The sequence below is a fragment of the Zosterops lateralis genome (assembly GCF_965231275.1).
Source record: "Zosterops lateralis genome assembly, chromosome: 3".
Taxonomy (NCBI): Eukaryota; Metazoa; Chordata; class Aves; order Passeriformes; family Zosteropidae; genus Zosterops; species Zosterops lateralis.
In genome coordinates this window covers 74070835-74094310 of record NC_139764.1, presented here as the reverse complement: position 1 = coordinate 74094310, position 23476 = coordinate 74070835, and the positions used below count along the sequence as shown (strand labels likewise).

Here is a 23476-nt window from a genome sequence, read left to right as displayed (position 1 = left end):
AGTAGTTTCTAAGTGAACCTGAGTCTAATAAATATGAGTATGTCAAGCTTTTTGCACTCCTGAAATAGCTTGGCATTCCTGATGAGAAAACTTGGTGTGGTGTCAAGTGAAGGTCTGGCACGTTTCCCAGCAGAGTGGCTTGAGAAGGACTGCAGGGGGATGGATGTTGAACAGGCAAGGCACAGGCACAATGGCCTCTCGTGCTCCCTGGAATAGCTTGCAGCCCAAAGGACCAGGTAGCTGCTTCTTGCAGGGTTATCTTCAACAGGAATGAAATTCCTAGTTCAGCTTTAACCTGCTCTGCCTCTGTGGCCTCTTGGGCTGTGGGATGTGTGTGGTGTGTACACCACTGACAGCAGGGAGGGAAGGACTGTGCTCCAAGCCTGTGTGACTTGGGCTGTTCAAGCACTGTGCTGGAAGCAGAAGCAGGTGTTGGAAGAACAATGAACTCGCTATCCAACATGCAGATGTACTCTGATGTGTGCTCCAACTGTGCCACAACATATTTTTCCATCTATTTTTCTGTTTTGAGAATGCACTCCATTGCTAAATCACATAATGTAACCTTGGAGAAGAAAAATCCTTTGGGTTAAGGCATTAGAATAAGAAAATTAATCTGGTTTGAAAATCCTGTCCTTCTGAGGGTCTACTTTTGTCATTTACTTAGTTTAGAAGATGAATATGGCAAAATATATTATTTATTAAAGTTGATATAGGCACTAGGCTGTAGCTTCCTTTACTCACACACTCATACATTAAAATTAATAGAAAAGAAGCTTCTAGCAGTTTAAACAGAATTTGCCTATATGGCAGTAGGAGTAGGAATCTTTCCTTATTTTTGTAAATTATTTAGCACTGATACAAATATTTTAAACCTCAAAATTGTGGATCTTTTTTTTTTTTTTTTTTTTTTTTTTTTTTTGCTTGCGTGTTTGTTAGCATTTTAAACACAGTTGTAATTTCAAGTGCTATTGGTATTTCCTTAGAGAAGCCAGAATAGCCAGAATGTCTTTTCTTGCAGCATCATAAAGTCTATAATGGCTTTGAGTTTATTTTGCCAATACTGATTATAGTTGCTAATTGTTACTGCCAGAGAGGCAAAAACATAGGCACTATAATCAGTGTATCAATGGGGTGAATTATGGAGTTTTTACGTAGGCACCAGGTTTTTGGGTCTGGATTAAACACAACCCAAGTAAAGGTGTTAGAAATTGTGTTGATAAAAATACAGATGTGTATGTATATGTGTATGTGGTCTCATACATGGAGGTTTATGTCTGCCATATGTTGATGTGAGTTATATTTGCCTCCTTTGCACTGAAAGAAAGTTAGAACTGTGTTACAGTCCACCAGTGACTACTACTACAAGTGAAAGACTTGTTTGGGAATCCAGTTTTTCTTTCTTTTAAACTTTTTCAGCCCTCCAATAGCTGCTAGACTGTTAATCCAATTTTCTTCCATGCCTCCGTAGTGTGAGACATCATGTTCTGCTAGAGAACGTGGTAACAATGCGCTGCAAAACCAGTGTAGAAGTCTAAGGCTCAGTTGGTGAGTGTTCCTGAAACCAGATGACCTGTTGTATTGCCTTGTGTCACAATTTAGGAGTTTGTCCTGTATTCTCTAAATATAGATACCTACATTTGTAGGTTAAATTTCTAGCACTTATTTTAAGTAGTGACCCAAAATTAATTTTAAAACAGTTATTGTCACAAATAGCAAGACAAGGTGATAAAAACAATATAGCTTTTAGCTCTCAAGGCCTTTTTTCTGCCTTGGAGTGTCACAGATTAGGTGGGCACTGGACAGATTGTGTTCAACAGTAGCATGAGTTGATTTGGACTGGAGCTTCTATACACACTGTGATTCACAGACCTCTCTTGCTTCCCTAAGACTCAGTGAAGTTTCTCTGCATTCTGTCAAATGCCTATAGAGCATCCAGGTGGTGTGCAGGGTTCTTAGCCCTGCTTTCTAAACTCATATGATAAAATGAAGTCTTCCACTGCAAACTGACCTCACACATGGAGTCTGGTAAGAGCCAGTAGCAACCTGCACAAGAGACAGCCTGGGATTCACATTGCCCTACCCATTGCTGCTGCAGCTGCTTGTCAGAGGGGAAAGGTGGAGGTAACATAGGCCAAAGATACCTTGAGGTGCAGCATGTAGAGGATCCCACACAGGCTGGAGTAAACTTAATTTGGAAAGGTTCAAAGGTTTTCATAAAAAAGATGCAGGACAGATTTGTGGGGATAAAATAGTGTGGAATGGATAGAGAAGGTTTAGGTTTGAGATGTGCAATATATTGTACATCTCATGTGAGTGCCAATAGAATCTTTCTATCACTTTGCAACCATCACTGTAGTGATTTAGGGAAAAGTTGAACATTACTGGTTTCAGTGAAACATTTTTTTACAACTCCAGGACTATTCTCAGTAGAGACCTAACTCAGTATGAACCAAGTTGCATATGCCAAACTTCCTACAGCAGAGAAAATGTATTGTAATGTAGATATCCATGCCTTCTATGCAGATCATCATGCATCCCATATCCAAAAATGAATGCAGGTACCATTTCTTTGAATGCATGTGGTGTTGCTCGTGTGCTTATACAGTATTTATTGGGGGACCAAAGGCAGGACAATAAAGAATGGATGAAGTTCTAAGATATTAATAAGGCATTAATATCAAACTTCCCCTAAAAGACTTATGGTTTACATTAGTGTCTGGCTTTTACAGAGTCTGCAATATCTGTCATTGCAGCCCAAGTGATACCTCTGTGATGCCATTTTAGATGTGAGCAAACTCATAAACTTACAGTTCCAAAAGTAACCAGTCTGTTGGATGCAAGTGCTGACAGATAAGAACTCAGTTTTTGTAAATTCTTCTATCTCAATACAGTAACCCACATATAATTTAGTTGATATATGCTGAAGATAGCCTGAATTTCTCCTCAGTTTCAAGTGCCTGAATAATAAGATCTAAGTGCCTTTCAGGAATCATTCACATGGCTAAAGACATGGAATAGGAAGTTGCCTGACACAACTCAATAGGAGACACCTGACATATGGGTTTGGTGGACTTTGAACACCTGACTATAAAGCTCAATGATTTCAAGTTCAAAAACATTTTCAAATATATTTAATTATTGTCTTTTTTTACTAGCAAGTCAAAATACATATAGCTAATGCATGTATTTGAAACTCAATAGAGCATTTAACTGATTGAACTACTCTTGCATTTTTTATGTCCTTCATTGATTCTTTGTTTCACAGGGTTTCACAGTGAAGAGAAAGTGTTTCAAATTAATCTTAACAAGAAGGTGGTTTTGGTTTGTCATCTTCCCTCTCTGATAAAATACAGAACCAGTAATAAATTTAATGCATCATATACAAAAGCCATGAATAAGAGCAGCCTTTATTTTTCAGCTCCTTTATGTGACATTCCCAACAACAGCACAGGGCCATAAGATTTAGCTGATTTTTTTTTTCATCACTCAGCTTGTTAGAAACACCTACTCCACAAGTTCTGTGTCAAAATGATTTGAAGTATCAAGTAGAGTTACTCCTTATCCAGAACTAGTCAATGTCTTTGATAATGACTAGGATGAAAGAATAATAAGGGATTTATGTTCTCAGAAAATCAGAAGGTGAAATGGTTTTCTAGCACTTTTGAAAATACAGTTTTGATTGAGAATGATCTTGACTGGAGCAGTCACTTACTGGCCTAAAGTAATAGTAGAGTGTTTGTTAATGTCAGAGAAAGCATGACACTTTGTGGAGGTTCTGCATAAAAAAAACCCCAAACAAACAAAGAAACAAACCACAAAACAAACAAACAAACAACAACAACAACAACAACAACAAAACCACACCAAAAAACCCCCAAACAAACAACCCAACAACCCCAAAATTTTAGTACTCAGTCATAAGCTTAAATATGGATCAGCAACATCATAGTGCACTGACAGTCTTACGTAGTGATGTCCAAGCAAGAATAGCATAGATTGTTACAGTCAAAGAGATTCTTCCAACCTATTCACTACTACTGCAGCTTTAAGAGGAAGATTATGTCCAGTTTTCAACAGCAAACTGGAAGATTGCTATTAAAGATTTCAATAACAGAGAACTGTGAGCCAAGCAACAGAGATTTAGAAAATATGACCTAAGTTGCACTGAAATACTTTTTTCGTTCACTGAAGAGGAAACTCACACCAATATTAAAATGTATCTGAGGTGGAGAAGGAAAAGAAGGTAACAAAATCCTTTTCATCCTGTATGGATGAATCATTTTCAAGGGTTACTCTGGGATATAAACCCAAAGGTGGAAAATGGAGCGATGAGTTTAAGGGTTTAAAGCGTCTGCATATGTAAGAGGAAAATCTGTCTGAGAGGATATCAGAGCTTGGGTATGGTTTTCCTGGGGAAGTTTTGGTATCTTCGTTACTGGATGTTTTCAAAAATAACTTACACAACAATTCTTGAAATGGTTTAGGCCATTCCTAACCTCTTTTTAGAACCAGTTGGATTCAATGAGCTTTATGTGATTTGAACTCTATGTTTAATTTTGAATGTTGATACTAGCTGCAATTGCTGAATTGTTGCCTTCTGTCTGCCCCAAACTACCAGGGCCTCTTCTGTGCTTCTCTCTTTGCTGACTTAATTTTTTTGTCCCCTTACACCTTTCTCCATTTTATAAGTAAAATAAATGAAGAAGAAAAAAAAATATTGAAAGATTCAGTATGTAATGTGTTATATTTCTTGAATATTTTGTGATAAATAGGATTAAATATGCAGGGCAGAAAAGGCATTTCTTCGTAATCTTCTGACATTAGTCTTCTTTCTAGTGTACCTGTGGTACCCAGTGATCCCATAGCCCCTGTGTTTATATTATTTTTCCAACAGCTTGATTCAGGGATAGTATGGTCTCCAGCAATACTAAGACTGCACAATGAGAGTATTGCGTAGCAGCTGATAATGCTGTGGAAATTTTTTAGGGGAGCTGATGCAATACAGTGCTTTTGTATATACACAATATCTTTTTATGTGGATTAATAGGCTTTCACAGCTGCTTTTTAGATCCATAGATATCATGACTGAGGCAAGTATATATCTGCTGTTGGAATGCAAGCAAATTTCAACAGACCATATTTTGACAGAGTTGTATGCAAATAACGTGTGTCTTGATTTTCCCTTCCTTCCCCCCACTTTTAGCTGGCTGTGAGGTGGTTGGAACACAACTGCCGCTACCAGTATCTGGATGAACTTCTCCAGTACGTCCGCTTTGGCCTTATGGATGTGGATACACTGCATACTGTAGCTCTTACTCATCCTCTTGTCCAAGCCAGTGAAACTGCGACAGCGCTCATTAATGAGGCCTTGGCTTACCACCAGAGTGTCTATGCACAGCCAGTTTGGCAAACTGCAAGGACAAAGCCTCGCTTCCAGTCAGACACTCTTTATATCATTGGTGGGAAAAAACGAGAAGTCTGTAAAGTGAAGGAATTGCGATACTTCAATCCCGTAGACCAAGAGAACGTTCACATCGCTGGGATTGCTAACTGGAGCGAGCTGGCGCCCATGCCCGTGGGGAGGAGCCACCACTGCGTTGCTGTCATGGGAGACTTTCTTTTTGTAGCTGGCGGAGAGGTGGAGCACTCCACGGGGCGCACGTGTGCCGTGAGGACTGTCTGTCGCTATGACCCCCGCAGTAACTCCTGGGCGGAGATAGCCCCAATGAAGAACTGCCGGGAGCACTTTGTGCTGGGAGCCGTGGACGAGTACCTCTATGCCGTGGGGGGCAGAAATGAATTGCGTCAGGTGTTGCCCACAGTTGAGCGCTACTGCCCCAGGAAGAACAAGTGGACCTTTGTACAGTCCTTTGATCGGTCGCTCTCGTGCCATGCGGGATATGTGGTGGATGGTCTTCTTTGGATATCAGGTAGAAAACGTTTCACACAGTTTGAGGTACTACTAACAAAACACCAAAATACTGTCTTGAATTAAAGTAATAAATCTTTGGTTTATGTGTCATGATAACTTTTCAGGAAGACAAAGAACTGAAACCTCATTAGAAGTATAGGAGTCTAATGTATCTTAGACGTTGCACTTGGTCTTTCAGAGTTGCTGATATCATGTGTGCTCTTTCCAGTTGCCATTCATAAATCACAGTGAACTGGAATGATAATGCACTTTTGAACAAATTTCCAATGATAAATTCTGTGTGCTTCCTAAAAACAAACAAAAAAAGACATTGTTTCTGTCATGTGATCTGGTACTTTTGACAGTAACAGGACCCGAGGGAATTGGCTTGAAGTGGTGTCAGAGGAGTTTTAGGTTGGATATCCGGAAAAGTCTCTTCTCCCATAGGTTGATTGGGCACTGGAACAGGCTCCACAGGGAGGTGGTCATAACACCAGCCTGACAGAGTTTGAGAAGCGTTTGGACAACACTTTCAGGCACATGTTGTGATTCTTGAGCCTGTGCGGGGCCTGGAGTTGGACTTTGATGATCCTTGTGGATCCTTACACCTTCCAACTCAGAATATTCTATAATTCTATGATTCACTTACTCCTGATCATGAAATTGAAAATTAAGTGCTTGTTAGCTTGTGTTGTTCCAGGACTTGAAGGCACGTGTATGATTTTGCTCTTCAGGGTATTGTGGCATGCCAAGATGACCATTGTTAGAAATTATCCATGGCTCTGTCCATAACAAGTGCACAAGGCTGTCTCGATGTAATCATGGCTTTATGGCACAGATAAATGAATGTATAGACCCTATAATCCTAAAATAACGTGTCCTTTGCAACTGAGTCTTTAATTGTTATGTTCCATTGATGGGGTAGGAGGACTTAGTTCCATCAGTCTTTGTGTAGTGGGTATTGGATATTTTGGAATACGACCGATGCTGTCTAGAGAAAATTTGTCAAGAGAAATATTCCCCCTTTACTAAGAAGTGTGCCACAGAAGGTTATATAGTTATAATATTTATTAAGGAAGCTAATGAGTAAATGGGGCCAGCCCTTGAGGTAAATGTTCAGTGATTGGCATCTTCACCATAGATACCCTCTGGGGATTTTAATATGGTCTGGAATGCCTCTGGTGAAAAGATGAAATATGAATGGAAGATTAAGTTAGCTTCCCAGGCCTTCGCTGTGCTTCTCAAAGTGTGTAGTTTAGACTAGACAGACCTTTCCATCCCTATGGATTAAGGGATGCCTCATGGGAATGGATTCCCAAGCATTGGGAGGGAAATTAGGCGGTATCTACTTTAATACATATGCACTAAAGTCAAGAGTGATGACTTTGGATTTAAAAGCAGGACAGAACACAGAAAATCACCAAGATCACTTGCAGGTACTTTGGGTCATTTTCTTTAGTGACCATTGTTTACGGAGTCTTGTAGAGTTTGTGCTGTGTGAATCCTGAGGTGAGACCTAGGTATAGTACAGGAACAGGATTTCTGCATTAGGCTACCAGCTGGGTATATTCAGAGCATTATCCTCTTTATTCACTACTTTTCCTATTTTATTAGTGGAGAGGGATGTGTGTCTTCAGTGGGTGCTTCAAATACATGGAAGTTACTGCTGCTGTGTCTTGATTGCTGTTTTTTTTTCCTGTTTTGTGGTTTACATTTTTTAGTATTTATGAAGAATAAGACCTTTTAAAAATGCTGTTAAGCATTTTCACATAAAATCATTGAATGTGCCTTAGAAATCCATCAGTGTGGTCTTTCCTCCAGTAAATGAAAAAAGTAATATTTTTGTCTTAATTTCAGTGAAAAAAAAGCCCCAAACAACAAAACTAAACAATCGAAACTCAAGAAAGTATTTGATAGCAATTTTTAAGTCAAACATGGGGCTGATTGAAGACTAAATCTAATCTTTCCAGATTTGCTAGGTAAGGGGAGATTATTCTGAGGATTAATTCATGTGCTTAGTTATGTAGGTGAAATGCATGAATGCCTGTGTGTTTTAAATTCTACTTGTGTTTAGAAAATGATGCAGTGTGATATTGTGTTGGGGGATGTGCCTCTAACAGAGCTGTACAATCAGTGGAAGAGGTAAGTGGAAGCCTCTACTGGATGAATTCTTTAAAACTGGGCAAAACAACAAAAAATATTTTCTCAGTATTATTCCATTTATATTTGAAAATACTACCAACAGTGGAATAAGGTAGACATGGCTTTTCAGTTGTATTTTGATAGGTTCTGAGAAAATGCTTAGGAGTTTTGAGTTGCTCAATTATGACAGGTTATTATGAAGTTCGAGAGCATACTTACTGCGCTACACTTCAGTAGATATTGATCTGAATTTTGTACTCTCACAGTGAAACCTGGTTGTGTATTGAACAGAGTTATTTTAAAAAGAAAAATGGATGGAGATGTAATAACTATTGCTAGCTTTCTATTATTAATTAATTGCTTAGGACCAGAATGTAGCTTGTGGTTCATGTACATTCAGGGGCAGGGGAATAGTATAGAGAAATGTTTTATCATATCATAGTCACTGCAGGAAAATCCACTGTTTGTCATTGAATATAAGATGATAGCATAAAAGTAATTAGTAAGGCAGGAGGGAATCTAATTTTGAAGTATGTGGCCTAAAATTAAGTAATTAAAAAATTAGTCTGAGTTAGAAATGTTTCTCAGCTGTATCCCTGCTGCTTTTTCTGGGAAATACGGGTCATCAGCAAAGAGCTCTCGAAGTCAGTCTGCTACTACCAGCTGGCAAGGGAACCATGGAAATGTGCCCAGTTTTTAGTGAGGGAATAAATTAAATAGTGATAATATAAGTTTCTAGCCCTTCTATTTGTGGAGAACGTCATCAAAGCTTGCTCTGCACACTGACCATTTACTTACTAGTGCCTCTGCTACAGTCCCATGCCCTCTTAACGGCTTTGCTGATCAAAATCTAACTAGACTTAAGGGATTTCTGATATTATTGGGGATTCATTTTCAGCTTTGTTTTGCTGCTCCTTTGGGACAAATATGACAAGAATTCAAAAATAATAGATAATAAAATCATGGCAAGGGCAGCAGGAAAGGAAAATTGACAAAACAAACCACTGTATGAGTTTACACACTGGCAGTTGGAGGTGAGTGGCTGGTGTTCAGGTGACAGAGAGACTCCTAAGCCGCTACCACCTCTTTGAGAGTTTTAACCTGACACAAGCAGAGTAAAAGAGTGAGCCTTTTGCACACTGCAACTAGTCAGTCCTTCTGCTCTGAACAAGGGGGCTTAGCCTTTGAATTTTCTGCTATCCATATGTTCATATTTATGTCATTATTTATTGTTTTTCCCCCACAGTCCTCATTTTATTTTCTTATTTAAAGAAAAATGAAACATGAAAATTTATTAAAATAATATGCTGGTTTTGACTGGGATAGAGGTAAATTTCCCAGCAGCTAGTCTGGGCAATGTTTTAGATTTGTGCTGGAAACAGCCCTGGAAGAGACAGGAATATTTTTGTTATTGCTGAGCAGTGCTTCCACAGAGACAAGGTGTTTTTTTACTTCTCACCCCACCCCACCAGTGAGGAGGCTGGGGATGGGCAAGGGTTTGGAAGCCAGGACAGCTGACCCCCAGTGACAAAAGGGGTATTCCAGATCATGTGGTGTCATGCTCAGCAAATAAAGCTGGGGGAAGAAGGAGGAAAAGGCGGGTGTTGATAATGCTGACCTTTGACTTCCCAAATCACCATTATACTTGGTGGATCCCTGCTCTCCTGGATATGGCTGAACACCTGCCTGATCATAGGAAGCAGTGAATTAATTCCATGTTTTGCTTTGCTTGTGTGCATGGCTTTTGCTTTACCTGTTAAGCTCTCTTTATCCCAACCCACAAATTTTCTGTTTTACTTTTCCAATTCTCTCCCCCATCCCGTGCTGGGGAAGTGAATGAGTGGCTGTGTGAGGCTATGTTGCTGACTGGAGTTAAACTGCAACAAATAGGTTTTCTGTAGTGACATTGCGTTGGGCAGATGGTTTGGAAATTTTATAGAAAAGTGATTCTTCCAGGCCCCAATTAACATCTGATGCCATGACCAGTTTCACAAACGAATTGCATGCCACAATGCTTGAAAAGTGAAGTATTTCAGTGAAAGAAAAACAAAATACACTAAACACTTTGGAGTTCAACATGACTAACAATCACTATCTATAAAAGCGGGGAAATATTTTCCATAAGAGCGAGGACTTGAACTATGCCCATTTCCCAGCATCCTCTGTGGAGTGCACATGCAAATCTGGAGACCTTCTTTTCTATCCACGTTAACCTTCCTCCACCAGTATAGGTCTAGTGTCCCTGGGGACATCGAGGGGCAGGGAACCTCTGCCAGGCATCCCAGCTCTGGGCCATTCCTGCACCTGCATCTTGGGATAATGACACTTCCCCTGCCTTAGGTGCTCCAGAGATTAGCACATGAAAAGTCTTGTTTAAAAACAAAGTGTTTCACTGGTGTTTTGCAGAGGCCTGAGTTGTCTGACCTTAAGTATGTCAGCTAAAATAACATCTTGACATGCACATAGAAACTCAGCTTGGGGGAAGAGGGTAAACAAAGCATCCCTGTACCGTTGCTTTGGACTTAATATAGGAGATAAATATGTTTTTCAAAATTCAAGATTCATTCTTTTGGTTTTTAAACTGTTTTTTTCCTAATGGTGGAAATTTTGACTAAGAAAATGATGGTGATTACATATCTTGAAGAATTAGTCTGAGTTTGCAAGTGATTTAGGGTGAAAAGTATGACTTTACTATCAGTATGCTGTCGTGAAGTAAAGAATTTTTTCTCAGCAAATGTCTATAAAATTATTTTATGAAAAATAGATCTGCAATAATAGGAGTTTACAGAATCTATCCAAATCAAATTTTACAGTCTGACTGGCACAGGATTTACTGAGAATGGGAGGTTAACAAGTGCATAAAAATTGCTTTAGTGGCCCAGTCTTAGTCTCTATATGTTCCATTTATATACAGACTTCATTTTTACTGTATTTGAATGAATGATCTCACACCTTTCAGTGATGGACATTATTGGTTTGATGCCATTTTTTCTCCTTAGATTTAATGTAAACATCCAGCTTTAATGATTTAAACAAACCTAGGGCTCATGCCCCTCTTATTTATGGCTCGATTGCATCTGGAGGCAAAGAGCACTAATCAGAGCTGCTGTTGGCCTCTTCCAGAGGACTCCTTACCTTGGGAGAATATGCTCCAGCTCAGCTGTCCTCACTGTACCTGGGCTGGCTGCAGTGAGGCAGCAAGCAGGTTTGCGTGTTGAAGAAGGATTATCTTGTGTTTAACACACAGACACCTAAGAGAGGAGAGATTTCTGTTTTAAAATAGCAGAGCACCTTAGGGTGCATGTCGTGGGTTTCTATATATTCCCTGGATTTGCTGGAAGGAGCACACATGAGAGCTCCTTGCCAACATGTAGTTTTACACGTCTCCCAGTGAACTCGCGTTCCTGTGCACAGCCTCGCGCTTGGGGACTGCCGAGAGAGTTGTGAGATTTTCTGGGGGATTTGGATTGGATCAGATTTCTCCAGTCATATGGGGGCCTTGCCAGGCCACATTATAAATATGGCTTATAAATTGTCATTGAAAAATGGTGAATCTACTGCCTCCTACCCCCTTCTCTTTTTAGAAGTGTGTCTTGAAGGTGTTTCTCAATGCAGTTTGTGGAGTGTTTGGGGGGACTGTAAGAACACAAAATGTTTATCAAGTGTGGGAAAGGGATGGATGAGGTGTTTTTTGGAATCCTTGAGCAATTTCCTCCTGTAGTGGGGCACTGTTGCATGAGCTGGGAATTTACAGGTCTTGGAAGGCTTAAAAAGCAACATTTACAGCCTACAAGGGAGTGAGGGACAGTTATTGTGGCAGTGTAAGAACACTTGTGAGCCTGTGGGTTGGATGATGGCCTTTCCATGAGGGTGTGCTCCTGTCTGTAAGAGCAAGAAAGTCTTGTCCTGAGGGTGCTCCTTGCCTCCCAGAAACTGAGTCCTCAGAGCAAGCTGCTCATGTTAACGTGGTGTAATCATCACTCTGTTTATAAAAACAGCAAATGCTGTTCAAACTGTAAATTTTCTGTCATGTAACCAGACAGACTTTTTTTCTCTCTCTTTCTCTAACTGTTGGGTTACTACCACATTAGCTGTTATTGCTTGACATCAAATTTAATAGCATCGTTTGTATTTTTAACGATCTCTTGTTATGATGCCTCTCTATCCTCTCCTTTCCTCATAGAAAACGCGACAGAGAAGTTTAAGAAATTCTCTCAGAATTACCCCATTTCTTTTCTGAGAAAGTATGTATTATTTTTAGTACCATTTAAACTCTTTTTCCCCTTCTTTTCTTATTTTTAAGAGACATATTGCTGCTCTTTCGACCTTTCCCAGCTGTCTGCAGTATTTTAAAAAAATAGTTCAAGAGGACATTGCAGACTTGTTAAATCTGAATTTTGGCAAAAAAATTTAAACTTTTGCTATAGCACTTCAAAGTTAGCAGGAACTAGAGTTTGAAAATTGATGCAGATATAAGATGGCATATTTAATGACAGATGTATCTATAGAAACCTGTTAAGATGCAGATTATCCCCCTGGGGAGGGGAGATCAAAACTGCCAATCTATAAAATATACTTGTTAGGGGAAGGCATGGAATCTATCTCTGCGAGCACTTTGATTGCAGGGGACAGTGTAGCAGCATGTGGCATCATAACCTAAGAGCAGACAAATCAGCTTGATGACTTTCAAAGCCAAGAATACTGCTGGAGGCAAGGGTACTCCAGTCTAGAAGAAATTAAAACATATAGAGACTGTTATTAATTCCAGATCTATTTTTGTGTAGTCAAATCTGTATGCAAATCCTTAGCATCTCATTTTGGCAGATTAATCTAAAAGTGAAGAGCAGTATGTGAAGGGAATGTAATGATAAAACACCAGAGATGAGCAATATTGCAGGGGAAAAGATGTAAGCTGTGTACTTGACGTGAGGGGCCCTTTGTGAAGGGAAGGAAATAATTTTGCTATTTGCTTATTTTATTACTTTATGAGGAAGCAACACTCTTCTTTCTCTTCTTCCTTCACATCTTTCCCCCTAGATTAAGATGTCCTTTCAGAATAGAAATGTACAACCCAGCATTGTGTTTCAAATATGTCTCCTGTAGTTTAATATTCTGGAGGTAATAATCCAAATAACTATGAGTTTTGTTTTTCAAAAGACTAATCTGATGTCTCATTTTAGACATTATGCTGGGAGTGAAAATAACTGTATGTAAAACAAGAAAATGAAATTCTAAAACAGATATTAGAAAACATTGTTTGTCTATGTGGCTGATGACCACTAGAAATGTGAAGGCTGCACCAACAGTGTAGAGACAAATAACAGATTGTGAGATCAGACACAGGAGCAATCTTTGCTTTCCAATGCCTGTTCTTGTGTGTGCACTTCACATGTGCTGTGGTGGGCAGGGTGTGGCATGGTGTGATGGAAACAGTTTGGAGAGATTGCATGTCATTCCAGCTATCCTGGGGCATCTCTGACCTGGGAGTTTGGGCTGCTGTCCCTCTGTAGGGGCCCAGTACAGGCTGGTGCTCGCAGAGATGCACCCAAGTAACAGCATCATTTCTCCTTGCTGCTGCACTTGAAGAAAAGACTCTAAAATAGATACATCTGTAGTTTCTGCTATCGATTTCTGGCCTCACTCAAGTTTTTTTGGAGTGATCAGAGGGTACTTCTATGTCAGCAAGTAGCTCAGCTCAGTAGGAGCAGATCAGCAGGTAAAACATTGGCACCAAGTTCTCTCTACTCCATGTACCCTTCACATTTTTTGCTTTGGTTTGTTCTGGTCCTCTGGCTCAAATGTTCCCAGTACTCAGATGGTCCAAAGCCAAAAGACGAGTTATTGTTTCACACCCTTATGCTGCCATTAGGAATTGGAGCACAGCTGGTGCACATCTGGAGCAGAGCTTCTGGTTTAACTTGAATGCACACCAGTCCCAACCTACAGCCTAAAATGACATGGGGGAGATGGAAGAGTTGCTTCAAAATCACAATATGGCTCTGAACCAAAATGCTGCCCTCAGCCTAGCTGGAGGCTGGTAAAATGAGGCTTCTCCAGCACAGAACTTGAAGATAAAAAGGGGAAAAAACCAACCTAGCAACCAACCCGACTTAGTGGAACTGAGCCATAGCTCAGCCAGCAGGAATGTAAGTCACTGTGCTGCTGTCCTGGCTGAAACAGGGTATGCCCTCACAAAAAGGGATGCAACAACAAAATGAAATGTAATAAAATGAAAATCCTTCCTCTCCTTGCTGTGGATTTTGTCCACTATTGGTATGCGCCATTAAAACTGCAATATAAATAGTTTGTCTGTCAGTATGGGTGTCACTAATGTGTGACACACACATGTCAGTGTGGCCACTGGCATGCCCCAGTTCTGCCCAGACCTTGTGGCAGGATGAAGGTGAGGTGTAGCTTGCAGGCATTATTTCTGATTCCATCTTCCCATGGGCCCAGCGTTGTGACAGAGGGGGACTGGGAACTGTGGCAGTGCTGCAGTGGCACAATGTCCCCAGAAGACTTGAGCACATTAAAAAACATGTTTGCACAGGTAAGATTACAGACTAAAAATGTTTTCCATGTTTATTTAGTGAAATTTGCTGTGTAAAAGAGGATGATTGGGCATTAAACGCCTATTTACTGTGTTGAGGTAAACAACTGGTTTGTAGCATCTACTTGGGTCAGACTCTCTTATGAGCTTTTCTGAGGTGCTTTACACCACGCTTTCCTGATCACTATTGAAAAGTAAATGGTAGGGCTGTTTCTGGTCACTGTGGAGGAACCTTCCAACCTAAGTTTCCAACTATATGAGGAAATGTTCTCTCTATAATACAAACTAAGTACAGAATTTCTTTCAAGTGTATAGATAAGCACAGTGGCACAGGCTTGAACTGTGCTTTCTTACTGGCAGTGGTATCCCCTGTCATGCTCCTGGTAAGGCAGAGCTTCTCTCTGACCTCTTCCTTCTCATTGATGTATGCCTACCTCCTCCTCTGTGTCACACACTATACGTTCCTAGGAACAGGAATGGGTTTTATTTTTGTGTCTTGATGAAGGCTGAATGCACAGTTATGCATAAACAGATAAAATTAAATTCATTTTTGGCCCATAGAATTAGCTCTACACAGTAAGTGTAGGGGGAGTGTTTATTGATGCTCCTCTGTGTTTCTGTATGATTGACAAATGGAGCTGCTATTTCCCTTGTAACCAGATTAGAGAAGTGCAGTGGAATGTAAGCAGAAGTGGTGGTATGTAATTTAATTATTATCTGCAAATGAACTCTAGAATTGGTCATTTTGTTGTACCTGATCTTGGTCCTGGCTTTGCTTATGTGAAAAAATGTAACCTGTATAAACTCTTTTATAGGAGGAGTAACAAATACTGCACAATATCAAAATAGACTCATGGTCTATGATCCTAAACAGGTGAGTATCTGTTATATATGTTTTGTTTCGCTTTAAACAGATCTCTTGGCAAATACATACAAAGATTTTGTAAGGCTAAAAGCTCTGACAGTTTGAATTGGTGGTGTTTTATATTCACTTTGTACTGATGTGTGAGTTTAACAGAGTAATGAAGACGCTGACAAATTATTATGTTTTTTAAGCCTGTAGGAATTAGAAACATCTTAGATTAAATACAGAAAGGTGCTTTTAATCCCCTGTATTTATCAGTATTTATTTTGCGGTTGTTGTTTTTGTTTTGTTTTGTTTTTGTTGTTGGTTTTTGTTTTTATTTTTGGTAATCTAGCAGCCCTGGGCAATGTATACTCAAAGTCAGTGTTCCAAAACCGCTCCTTGTTATTGGCATTTCTGTTTTGGATTGCATATTCAGGGCCTTTTGTTTCCTGAATACTTTGAGAACTGTACTACCTGGCTGTGACTTACTCTGCTGACTGCAAGGGTGCCTATCATTTCATTACCCAAGCACCTAAAATATCTTTTAGGGATTATTTCATACATTATGTATGTGTTTTGATTAGGTTAGCACGGCTCACTAACCATTTCAGAGGGTTAGGGCATGGTTATGCCCTCTTGCTTGTATTAGGAATTAAAAGTCCTAAGCTTGCAATCAGAGTTGCATAGCCTGATTTACACCCACGTGGAAGAATATTGACTTTTCTGATTGTAGGATAGGGGCTTTGATTGCTGTATTTGGAACAAAATTGTGCCAGGAGATACTCCTATGTGGTTCCCACTGACTTTTTAAAGCATAGCTCATATGAGGCCTGAAGCAGAAAACAGGAGATGACACACCTGCAGTTTTATCATTGACTACAATGCTGACTGTCCTAAATCCAAGTAGCAATTATAGGCAGCAATCTTACTTTGCTTGTGAGGGGGACACATATTTGGATACCACATCTCTATTGTGTACCTTTCACTTGGATTCTTCCCTTGCTGATGTGAAAGTAGCTTCCCAAAATCCCGGTGCTGGGGTGGCCTCAGCGCACCGTGCTGACAGCGAGGAATCCAGCCTGGCGTGCAAAGAGTTACAGAGCAATTGTGCACTTGCATTCTTCAAACGATGTCTGCTTCGTGTTTGTACACACAGGCTCTTTTTAAAAATTCTGCTGGCATATTGTTTACGGTGGGTACTGGAAACCATCACATCTGCTTGCATCTCGCACGGAATCTCAATAGCTCTATCAGGGAGCCCCAGCGCCGGCTCCTGCGCGAGGCCTTTGTGGCGAGTCGATAATGCCTGCCATCTGCCACCGAGCACACAGCTACCTGCCAACAAGCCGGCTGGGCTGACCTCTGCTTCCCCACCACTGATTAGTATTCACACACCGCCTTATTAGAAATGACCCTGCCAGGCCCCTCTGCTTCGCTGCCTTTGCAGTGCTTTGAGGCTCACCTGGCAGGCACTGCAGTGGAGGAAGCTAAAGATATAATCAGGGGATGCAGGCAGGCTTTGCAAAGCAGATGGTGTCTGTAGTCTGGTGTTTAGAGACTGGACTACTAATGCAAACATTAATGCCTAATATTCAACTATTACACATTGAAATGTATAGCTATATATTGTGGAGGTTAAAAGGCGGAAGGTTTAGAGGCTCTGAAGTTGCTGCACATGTATCACAAAAAAATTCCTCACAGATTTTTAACTTCCTTCACGTAAATTAATCTTATGTGCTGCCAGGTTGTTTGATTTGGTAGGCATAGCAGGAGCAATTGTTTTCTCAGGTATAAAATACTCTGCTTTAATCCCTTGTCTTCCATGTCTTCCTGCCTCTCCCCTAAACAAGTAGAATTCCTGAATATTGTTAATGAGTAAGAAAATTATGCAAAAGGTTGTAACTTTGTAAGTTGCCGCAAATAAAAAGTTGACATTAAACCGAACAAATAATTTGAGAAGATTCTTTAGGAAATTATTATTCCTGTTGCTTTATTCCCCAAGGATAAGATCAAATAAGCTTCTGAATAACGAAAGGCAGAAGAATCTCTCTTCTCTCATAACAGAGCTCATTGGTACAGATAATTTTAGTACTGTATACAAAGGAGACATTTAATAGTGTAGTTTAAGGAGAATTTGCTACTGAGTTATAAAGAAAAAGAAGACCTTTGAAACCTGATGAGGTAGACAAAAAAAAAAAAAAATAGAGCAAGAAATGCCATTAAATTAATGAAGTTAAGTGTGAGAACTGTAAACCATGTGTTGAAAGCCCACTATCCTTATTCAGTGTTACAACTAACACACAGCACATGAACGAAACCAGTGTGTGCACTTGTGATTCCTGACCAAGAGTAAGAAGAAACCAGTACTGTGCTGCTGTTCCTTGCACTACCACTATAGGTGTGTCTTTGAGCAGTGCTTAGACAAGCTCTCTCTCTTCCCAGAATAAGTGGCTGAGCCGTAGCCCGATGCTGCAGAGGAGAGTGTATCACTCCATGGCCGCTGTCCAAAGGAAGCTGTACGTGTTAGGTGGGAATGACCTCGACTACAACAACGACCGGATCCTGGTGCGGCACATAGACTCCTACAGCATAGACACCGACCAGTGGACCCGCTGCAGCTTCAACATGCTGACAGGTGAGCACTGTACAAAAAGGTTGAGCACTGTTGAACTGAAACATCTTTTCCCTTTAGATGCCTTTAGTATGTTAATCTCCATGACTTCGCTACAGATGCTTCTAATTTAGGGAAGTTAGTCAACTAAGTTAGTCCACTGTGAGTCAAGAAGACATTTTGCATTACAGTTCTGGCATTCAGTGGTCTACAAAACACTTGTTTTAGCACATTTTAAAGAAGATGCAGAAAAGTTTCATTTAATTAAGCAGTCAAAAATAATTTTTCATAATATTACCAGTACTGTTTTTTAATTCTCAAAAAGCTTGCCTGTGATATTGGTGTAGCTCCCTCTTTGAGTGTACAAGAGACTGATGTGTTGTCTTTACCATGTAAAATAATTTTGCAGTGGTTTCTATTGGTATTATAGGGCAAAGCTGTCACTGAAATCTGTTAACTCTCACTTATTTCTAAACAGTATCTTAATAAATTACCCAAAAGGACATGTCCTTGTTGGAATTCCATCAAGTCAGAAATTAATTGAGCACTTAGTTAACTACAGGAGTCTTAAAGGTCTTACTAGGAAGAACTGTTACAGCTGGAACTTGCAAAACACTGCAGCTCACTGTCCCTGCCACCCAGTTCACCAAAGTTCACTTCTACCTGGTACAATTTCCAGATGTAGTATCCCCTTGAATCCCAGGGAGAGACAGAATCATAAAATGATTTGGGTTGGAAGGCACCTTAAAGGTCTTCTAGTTCCAACCCCCTGCCATGGGCAGGGACACCTTCCACTAGATCCAGGCTGCTCTCAAAGCCCCATTCAACCTTGAGCACTTCCTGGGACTGGGCATCCACAACTTCTCTGGGCAGCCTCACCACTCTCACAGTAAAGACTTTCTTCCTAATATCTAATCTAAAGCTACTCACTTCCAGCTGGAAGCCAATGCCCCTTGTCCTGTCATTACATGCCCTTTTAAAAAGGCCCTCTCCAGCTTTCTGGTAGGCTCTCTGCTGGTAGTGGAAGGCCACAATTAGGTCACGCTGAAGCATTCTCTTCTTCAGGCTGAATAGACCCCAGTTCTCTCAGCCTTTCATCATAGGAGAGATGCTCCATCTTTCTAATCAACTTGGTGACCTCCTCTAAACTTGCTCCAACAGGTCACTGTCCTTCCTGTAGGGAGGTCCCCAGGGCTGGACACAGCACTCCAGGTGGGGTCTCACCAGACTGGAGTAGAGAGGCAGAATCACCTCCCTGAACCACACTGCCAGATAGGCATGTGACATATTCTTAGAGAAGCACCAACAGTAGGGTTGCTTGGTTTCCAAGTCAGGCCATCAGAGTACTTGATGGACACCAGGGAGAGAGGCACAGATTAAAAAGGGATTACACATGGTCAAACAGAACTAGTTTTTCATGTGTCTTTTGCTCACTAGTTAATTATTTTATTATGTGGAGGAACTAACAGCCTTTGAGAAGGATGTCACCTGATTTAAAACTGCAAAACCCTGGTACTGCAGGTGCCCTCCTGATCCTGGAGCTGACACTGTCCCACTAAAAGGTGTGAGGCAGCCTCTTCTCCACTGTCTCCAGGTTGTTTCCACAACCTGTGCCTCAAAGAAGCTTTCTAAGCCTTCCTTTCTGTCAGTACAACTGGCAGTAAATGTGCTTGGTGAACTGTGTAGTGCAGATCTTTCTAGGGCTGTTATTTTTCCTTCAGAACTTCCAAACTTGTTGGGAGACTGTTGCTATGGGGATGAACTTGTGCAGCAGCTCCTGCGATTTTCACTGTACTTGTACCTGGAGGAGTGGGGCTGAACAGGTGTGGGCAGCAGATGAGGGACACTCAGCCTCTGTGGCTGCTTGGTTGTTTGTGTCTGATGGAGGCTGAGGGGCAGGTGGGGACTGTGCCTGTCACCTGTGACACAAGTGAGGCGGGAGCAGATGGTCCCCTGCACAGCCACATTAATGCCCACCTGGGCTTTTTGCTCATCTGGGCAGCACCAGGCAGGGCTCCTGCAGAGAGCAAGGAACTGCCCCCACGCCTCATCTTCACTCCAACATGCTGGGAATTCTGAAACAGTCAAGTTACTGCCAGGAGTGTTTGCATCCCATTACAGCACTCAGTGTTATAAGGGTTAATTCAGCACTGAAAGTGGTTTCTATTTCCTTCTTTGCTTTAGGTCAAAATGAGTCTGGAGTTGCTGTCCACAATGGTAGAATATATTTAGTTGGTGGCTATTCGATTTGGACAAATGAGCCTTTGGCATGTATCCAGGTGAGCGATTTAGGTTTCTTTTAAAGTCTTTTCCAAAAATTTTGCAAGTATAAGTTTTGCACAGCAGTTATTAAAAAAGGAAAGTACATGTGAAGTGGAGAGATTAAGGATATTTCTTATGCAGCCACTGAACTTGCATAAACAGAGAGGAAATAATGTAGAGATTAAAAGTATTTTCAGATGAGCCAATAGATGCAACTCCTCTGAGATATTTCAGTAAACCAGGGTTGAATTGTCTTTCCTTTGGCAAGGTTTGAATAAAATAATGTGTATATATTCACAGGTTACACAATCATGTTCAAAATTTAAAGGGTGGTGTAAATGGATGATGGAGCTAAGAATTTTTCAAGCCCATATTGGGATGTTTATTTTCTTTCCAAGTTGTTTCTGAAGGGCAACCAAGTTAACGAGTTGTTCATTGACCAAGCGAAGCCATTCTGTGACCTGCCCTACTGCTTGCTGCTTTAAAGCTTCAATGGAAGTATTTTGATCCCTGCTCTAGGCAATAGGTTGTCCAGCAAACTCTTCTGCTCTCCTGTCTTTTATAAAAGCAGCTCACGCAGATCCATGGCTTTCAGGTATTTTGGTACAGCAGTTAGGAATTCTTCTCTTTCGGCATGTTCCTGGGTGAAGCAGTTCTGCATCACAGCCACTGGTTTGTGACCAGCTGGGCAGTTAAAGACAGAAACTCTTGTTTATATCTCAGTTTCTGCACTTTTGCTGATTAACAGCATTTTTATTAGCTTCCAGCTTTTTGGATTTTAGAATTTCACCTCCAAACTGTCCCCTAAGACTAGAAGTTAGGCTTAGCATAAGAAAGAAGTATATTAGGTTGCCAAGCTGCTTATATTATGGTCTTATATTGAACACTTAGTAGCATGAATTTATAAAGAGTGAGATAATGGAAGATAAACAGTTAAAAACATGTTCTGGTCATTAGTATAATTGTGTTTTAGCAAGTTGTTGGATACCGTACCAAAAAATTTATTGGAAAAAGTCATTCAGGCTGGCTTGGATATAGCTGACATATAAAGCTTAGATGGAGTAATAGCACAGTATAGAGGTAGCAGCTGTGCTGCACCAGAGGGCTCGTTTATAATCAACAGGTACTTTGCAGTATTGCACCTGGGTTTAAATACGGCTTAGTAACAAGCAAAAATAATCCTGGGATCTTGCTTTCTTAAATGGACATTTGTCCACATCCCCAGACTGGTAGTGAACTGGCAGCCTGCCTGACACAGTCTCCACATAAAAGGGAAAAGAAAATAATGAGTGATTTGGCAGAGCTGTGTGTGCTGTCCCTCCTCAGCTGTTGGCAGTGTGCCTAGCTTTAACCAGCAAAACTAGCCCTTTTATCTTCCAGTTGAGGAAAACTGAGGTTGCTCTCTCAGAGAGAGAAGAAAAAATTCCACTTTTTTCAAATACCTTTGCTTACTTTAAGTCAGTCATTTATTTGGCATTCCCATCTTCCATAGAGCTTCTGTGCCCCCTAAATACCTTGGAGCTGGCAAATGATTTGTGCTCTGTGCTAACAGGAGCCCTTCCGTGCAGAGTAACCCACTTGCACGGCTGCACGTTCTCCCGCCAGGAAGCAGGATCCAATGTCATTGTTGGCTCCTGAGTGCCTGAGCACTCAGGTTTTGGGTTGGGTGATGAGAACAGCAAATGGATTACCAGATCCATTATCTAAAAATTATCTGAAGCTAGTTTCCGCTGGGATTAATAGTAAATACATGAGGTGAGTGCCAGCAAATTTGCTTTAGCTTTCTTCTGTGATCCCAAAAATACTTTGTATGCTTTGCCATGCAGGTGCTGGATGTAAGCAAGGAGGGGAAGGAAGAGGTATTCTATGGGCCCACGCTCCCCTTCGCTTCCAATGGAATAGCAGCCTGCTTTCTTCCAGCTCCTTATTTCACGTGCCCCAACCTTCAGACTCTGCAAGTGCCTCACCACAGGATTGGCACAATGTGACACATTCCTTGTGCTTCACAGAACCAGAAGTGGAGGCAGAAAACATCAAACCCTGCATATAGAAGGGTTTCTCTGGGTCAGTGAGAAGAATCAATCCACTTGGGCTGCTGCTTTACCATCACACATTTGTCTTAAAGTTGGATCACGGCAGGCAGGAGGTTACAAAGCCTGTGTGCAGTTTCTCTCCTCGGCCTCAGATGTAGAAGCAGATCCATGAGAGCACTGTGCATTTCTGCTGGTGACTATTTGCTACGTGTCTTCTTCATTTCCTTATGCAAATTCGTCAGGCATTGTGGATGCTCTCAGCTCTTCCTGGGCTGCTGCTCTTTGGAGTCTGCACATTCACCAGTGGCGCTTTCAAAGACAATAAAAAACTCTGTTTATGTTGACAAAGATGATATAATACTGTGCTAATTATGCAACTTATTCAGTACCTTTGGCAAAAAGAATAACAAATGTGTTGACTTCCAATTCCAAACTCCATCGTTTACAGTTTCTCATTTAATAATGCTTCATTTGAAATTTAAATACTTCAAAAGAGATTAAAACAAAAATAAAAAAACAAACAAGCCCTATAGGATATGAGGAACAGATAAAAAATGTCTCAGCTGAAAGGCAAAGAAAATGAAGCCTCATGGTTAAACTCAAGTCTGAACTGAATGTGTTTGTCTGAGAATCTAAAGATTGTTGGGATGTCATTTACCAAGGTCTACTACCAAATAAATGTTACCTTCTGTCATATGATCAATTCTTCCTGACAGCTGCAGTCTTTTAATGGTGGAGATCAGCCTCTTTACTGTATAATTAAAATGTGCCATTTACTTAATATTTTTAATATCCAGTTTGCAAGGGGTCACCACATTTACAATTATCAGTGAACAGTCTCATTTTGTCCAACATATGGTCCCACAAATCACTGGTCTCCAGAGGCTAAACAGGTGTAGAACAATGTCAATATTTATTTATTTATTCTTTCAGTTTATATAGTGTGTCTCCATTCCACTCTCCAGGCATATGCCAGCTCACAGCAAATACTCTAACCTGGTATATTTTGGCTTTGCTTGGCTACTGCAGCCCCTGTCTCTTATCTCTGTGTTTTATTTACATATTGAACAAAAATGTCAATGTTTGTAAATATTAACCAAGCATGTAATTAAATCTT

At 40.6% G+C, this 23476-nt stretch overlaps 1 protein-coding gene across 4 annotated transcripts in view; it reads left to right on the top strand.

Annotated features, from left to right (window-relative positions):
* Nucleotides 1-23476, top strand: part of KLHL32 (kelch like family member 32) — a 120393-nt gene that overhangs the window by 94996 nt on the left and 1921 nt on the right. Inside the window, exons 7-11 of one of the 4 annotated variants that reach the window (XM_083858120.1) lie at nucleotides 5207-5933; nucleotides 15422-15480; nucleotides 17896-18088; nucleotides 20249-20343; nucleotides 22153-23072. In XM_083858120.1, the coding sequence (XP_083714246.1) occupies nucleotides 5207-5933; nucleotides 15422-15480; nucleotides 17896-18088; nucleotides 20249-20343; nucleotides 22153-22314 (1236 nt within the window). In that variant the 3' untranslated portion in view covers nucleotides 22315-23072. Of the gene's footprint in view, nucleotides 1-5206; nucleotides 5960-15421; nucleotides 15481-17895; nucleotides 18089-20248; nucleotides 20344-22152; nucleotides 23073-23476 lie in introns of those variants that run through there. The other 3 variants (XM_083858121.1, XR_014589696.1, XR_014589697.1) reach the window with 3 other exon arrangements.